General features: G+C 43.1%; 1 protein-coding gene across 1 annotated transcript in view; it reads right to left on the bottom strand.

The window, feature by feature from the left end:
- Positions 1-38: 38 nt before the first annotated feature.
- fscn1b (fascin actin-bundling protein 1b) overlaps positions 39-5000 on the bottom strand; it is a 5516-nt gene continuing 554 nt past the window's right edge. Inside the window, exons 1-5 of the mRNA XM_060861022.1 lie at positions 4627-5000; positions 3448-3604; positions 2901-3022; positions 2413-2583; positions 39-2059 (exon numbers count right to left, since the gene is read on the bottom strand). The exon at positions 4627-5000 is cut by the window's right edge and continues 554 nt beyond it. Coding sequence (XP_060717005.1) covers positions 1854-2059; positions 2413-2583; positions 2901-3022; positions 3448-3604; positions 4627-5000 — 1030 coding nt within the window. The 3' untranslated portion in view covers positions 39-1853. The remainder of the gene's footprint in view (positions 2060-2412; positions 2584-2900; positions 3023-3447; positions 3605-4626) is intronic.

Here is a 5000-nt window from a genome sequence, read left to right on the forward strand (position 1 = left end):
AGTTTGACTCAAGCTTTATTAGTCTTTGACTTTACAATGGCACATGAAGACGAAGCCCAAGAGCATCTGTCACTTTTCCTCATGACATTCAAATGAGATTAAAGCTTTTTAAACATAGCAGTGCAAAAAAGTTTCAACTTCTCTCACTTCTGAAACACTTTAAATAGGATTATAATGAAATACTGCTTGTGCTAATGCTAATGCTAATTTGTGTAAATTTTTTGTTATTTCTGTCAGGAGTTAGCGGTGTTGTGATATCACATGGTTACTGTAGCTAGCGCAGTTACAATGATGTTTAATAGCAGACACGTGCCTCGGTTATCTATTAAACAAATGAAGGGTGTGATGTGTGTTTGTGTGTGTATGTAGTCAAGAAAGTGAAGGTGAACAGTCGTGTTTTTCTAGAACTCTGGAAGTCTTAGCACAGCTATTTAAAACCTGACCTCATTACACCAGCCTCTGTTCACACTAAAAATGTTTCTGGTTCAGGACACAGTCCTCATGTCTGAAGGACAAGCTGCTGATTTACACCGACCTCGTCCACGTCTTTTAGCAGTTAAGGTGCTGTGCTTAGTGGCTGAGGAGCTGCGCTTGTTACCCATAATGCATAGTGAGCATATGGGGTACACTCTTTGTGTTTGGGTTTCATGTCACCATTTCTGGAAGACTCCAATTCTGAATTCTGTGTACATCAGAACGACAAATGGGGATGTTCTGGAATCTAATACTGATAGTTTTAGACGAGACGGGATTAGTCATGATATTCGACATCAACGATGCCGTGTACCGATATTTGTGCTTCGGTCTGGGAAAACCTACGAGTTTGTGCTTCCAAGAACATACTTTGAAAATATATTTGTACAAAATGACACGTATTCAGAAGCGTATGTATATTTCAGAGCAGCGAGTGTGTACTAGCACCTACTTTACAGGAAGTTTAAAAAAAAAAAAAAAGGTGAGGTACATCATAGACACTGCACATGCAAAATACTAGTGTGTGAAATCTTCTGAGCTCCGAACGGCTCAGAGACTCCTTCTTACAGCAGATCGGACAAGCCGTGGCCGGTTAAAGCGTTTTTTTTCAGTCTATTTCTGAGACGATGGATCTATTAGGGATGTAAATGTATAAGAATGGACCATAGCTGAGGATATTACGTGGTTTTTCTGTCCGTCCTTTCAGGCCACGCCCAATCTAGGTTTACAACTAAATCCAAACTTAGATAGTGTTACAGATAGAGAGAGACAGTGTTGTTACAGTCCGGGATCCGTGTCTCTATTCCATAGATTTATCAAAGATGACGATGTTGATCGGCTAGTTAAGATTTTACACAACGTGTCACTGAAAAACACAAGTTTATGCTACAGAATTGTTTTAGTGTTCAGTTCGACTTAATGTGCTTTTTTTTGTGCTAATATGGTTGCTTTGTGCATTGTATTCACGTTACATATCGTACTCTTGTACTTATAGCGTCTGTCGCTGTTCCCTGTTCATGAATATTAGCTGTAACCGTAGTGACAGGTGACAGGTGACATCACTGTCGTCGGTGGGCGTGGCCTGACTTTTGATAAGAAATGGTAATAGATATAAACAGCTACTTCCTTCCAAACATCCGTTTTTCTCTTCCTCACATCTCTACGCACATTTAATTAAATGAAACGACGTGTTTTTATTTTTGAGTTTCAGACAGTAACCATGAATGAGCTACAGGTGAAGACGAAATGCTTCATATGCATGTAAAAAGATGGAGGTTAGTCACCTGTCACTGATTAGTGTGAACATAGAGTAAGTCAATGTCACAATCAGGTGTGTGTGTGTGTGTGTGTGTGTGTGTGTGTGTGTGTGTGTGTGTGTATTAGTACTCCCACAGCGTAGCATTAGCGATACTCTTTGCATTAGCCTTTAGCACCCCAGCATGATCTCCCTTCAGATAAAGACCCTGTTGTGTCTTAATGGCAACTCTGTTATAATCACAGAACTCAAACAGGAAGTAAACCGGTGCGGTGCTGCTGCTCACAACTACGCCATCAGCCTCCACCATCCAGTACTTCCCTGCAGAGTCTATAAAAGAGAGAGAGAGAGAGAGAGAGAGAGAGAGAGAGAGAGAGAATTCAGTGGTGATTCATCTTCAGGTTTATTAAGCCAAGATGCTAAGCTCTTATCACATATGATGCTAGCATGTACTTTGGTTTACTTCCACCACCAAATTAACTTTGGTTAGTTTCTCTAATGTTAGTTAGTTTCTCTTCTATGTTTCAGTCTTGCCAGTTGTACTCAGTATTTCTGAGGATTTCCTCGTCTTTTCTACTGGTTTCTAGATTCCTGTCTAGTCCCAGTGTTGCCGTTTCTTTAGAACTGTTCTATTAAAACTCAGAAGAAACCAAAATGGAGGCAACAAATGAACAGGGTCTTACCTCGGAGACAGTAGGCATTGTTATTGTACTCTAACTGGAAGATGTCATAGGAAGAACGGTTGGAGTCCAGAGTTCCTGTGCCTTGCTTACGACAACCGATGAAGCCGTCTTCCCCACGCACTACTATCAACGGCCTGTTAATGAGTTTCAAAACAAACTCCTCCTGTTCACCTGTTACCAAATACAACAACAGTCACAACATGGAGGTCACCAGCCATGGTTCCAAAGCTGTAGTGGATACACTCTGAACACTTCAAGAACATTCAGGAACATTCAGTCATAGGTTTAGTGACAGATCAACTACTCAGCAAGCTAGCTTAGATAAATCTTGAGTGCTGCCAGTTTGATAACTAGCTAACTTTAGTATTAGTTAACATGTTTGTGACCAGCTTTATTTAATACGATTTTTAAGTTTCTCTGTAAAATTAATATTTTTTAAAGGCATTTGTCTGCTGTGTATGTTCACACACACAAAGACACACACACACCTGCAGAGTCCACGGAGGCAGCCAGCTGGCCATTCTTCTTGGCTGCGATGTACTTGCCATTAGTGGCCTTGAGCATGACCTTCGCTCCGTTCCACTCTAACTCAAAGAAGCAGCTGGCGGATCTATAATAAACGAGCGCATTGATTAGCATAACGCTGACATGAGGAGAAAAAAACACTTGGGTGTGTGTGCTGAAACAGAAAAATAATCATTGTTGATGGTAAGAAATTACCATCCATTACGAAATTAAGTTACTGTTGAGTTCCACTATAACATAACAGCATATTTATTTATTCCTCAAACATCACGGCCATTTGCCAACTATTGCAGTTTTTATGTATCAGAGAATAACATCATACTTATGGTGTGTTCATATTTCCACCGTGGAAGATCAATGACACATAACATGTTCCAGAGAAATCAGAAAGAAGAAGAATATTCTCTATCCTGAAGATTTCTCAAAGGACTGACACTGGAGACTCCTTCCACCAGTCTTAGAGAAAACATCTTGCAGTTATGTGGAACATCTTGCAGAAAAAGCACTTACATTTCCGAAGCAGTGCACTGAATCGCTCCACTCGGTGTGAGACTCCAGTATTTCCCATTGCAGGCCCTGAAAGCACAGCGCTTCGTGTCCTGGTCCATCTCCATCTGGAAGACTTCCTGATCAGACTCTTCATCCTGATTGGCTGACAGATCGACTCCTGGAAGCACAACAAACATTAGAGTAACACCTGGTCAGTTTGACTCCACCCTCTCATGAAGACACACCCAGGGGGCAGGGCATATACATTCTAAAGAGCATTTAGTATTTGGACAAGCAGAAGTTTAGTATGAAGTAAGTCATCAAAAATATGTAAATGTTTCTACAATATAAAGATTTAAGTTCTAAAATAAGCCTTTTTTTTTCCGTATTTCCGCAGCATCCTTTCAGTGCATGTGTTTCTTTAATTTACTTTTTAATAATGCTGGAAAGAAGATATTAAGAAGATAGTGATTGAGAGAGAGAGAGAGAGAGAGAGAGAGAGAGAGAGAGAGAGAGTTAGAGGGACAGAGGGAGAGAGAGAGAGGGGGGACAGAGGGAGGGAGAGAGAGCGAGAGAGAGAGACAGAGAGGGAGAGAGAAAGACACACAAAGAGAGAGTGAGAGAGAGAGAGAGAGAGAGAGAGAGACACACACAAAGAGAGAGAGAGAGAGAGAGAGAGAGAGAGAGGGACAGAGGGAGAGAGAGAGAGAGAGAGAGAGGGGGAGAAAGACACACAAAGAGAGAGTGAGAGAGACAGAGAGAGAGGTAGACAGAGAGAGAGAGCAAGGGAGGGAGAGAGAGACGGAGAGAGACAGAGAGATAGACAGAGAGGGAGAGAGAGACACACACAAAGAGAGAGTGAGAGAGAGAGAGAGACACAGAGAGAGAGAGAGAGAGAGAGAGAGAGAGAGAGAGAGAGAGAGAGAGAGAGAGAGAGATTGATTTCTAATGTAGAAAGATGGTAAAGAAATGGACTAGAAACACAGAGAATGGCAGAGATGAAACTGATGGTTTGTGATGTTACAGTGAGGGTCTGAAGTGATGTGGAGGTTACAATCATTGTGAGATAAAATTATGATCATAATGAAGCGATTAGGTTTTAAATTGAAAGAGGAGATGAAGACATTATGCGTAAAAGGGCTGATGTTTGTAACAATGATGAACATGAGCTTTCTTATGGCAGTGAATTAAAAGCCGCACCCTGGCGCATGGACACGTTCCTGTCGTTGCTGGCAGTGAGCACCACCTGCCCGCGGCTTCTCTCTAGCACGAACACCTCGTCTTTACCCACGCGGATGTTTTTACCCGCCCTGACTGTGCCGCTCGGGCCGGAGGGAGCCAGGTATCTCCCTGCAGCGTTCCGGAACGCCACCGTGCCCGCGCGAAACTCCAGCGTGAATCCAGTGTCGTCCTGTGGCTCAGACACCAGCGCACCGGTGCTAGAGAGGAAGCGGCCGCCGGCGGTCTGCAAGTGGTAACGGCGCTCCCGGTACACCAGGGTGAGCACGGAGCCCACGCCCCAGGGAGCATCGCGGTCCGCAGCAAGCTCACTACGCCCGGTGTGCGCGTGCAGA

This window comes from Tachysurus vachellii, chromosome 24, assembly GCF_030014155.1.
Source record: "Tachysurus vachellii isolate PV-2020 chromosome 24, HZAU_Pvac_v1, whole genome shotgun sequence".
Taxonomy (NCBI): domain Eukaryota; kingdom Metazoa; phylum Chordata; class Actinopteri; order Siluriformes; family Bagridae; genus Tachysurus; species Tachysurus vachellii.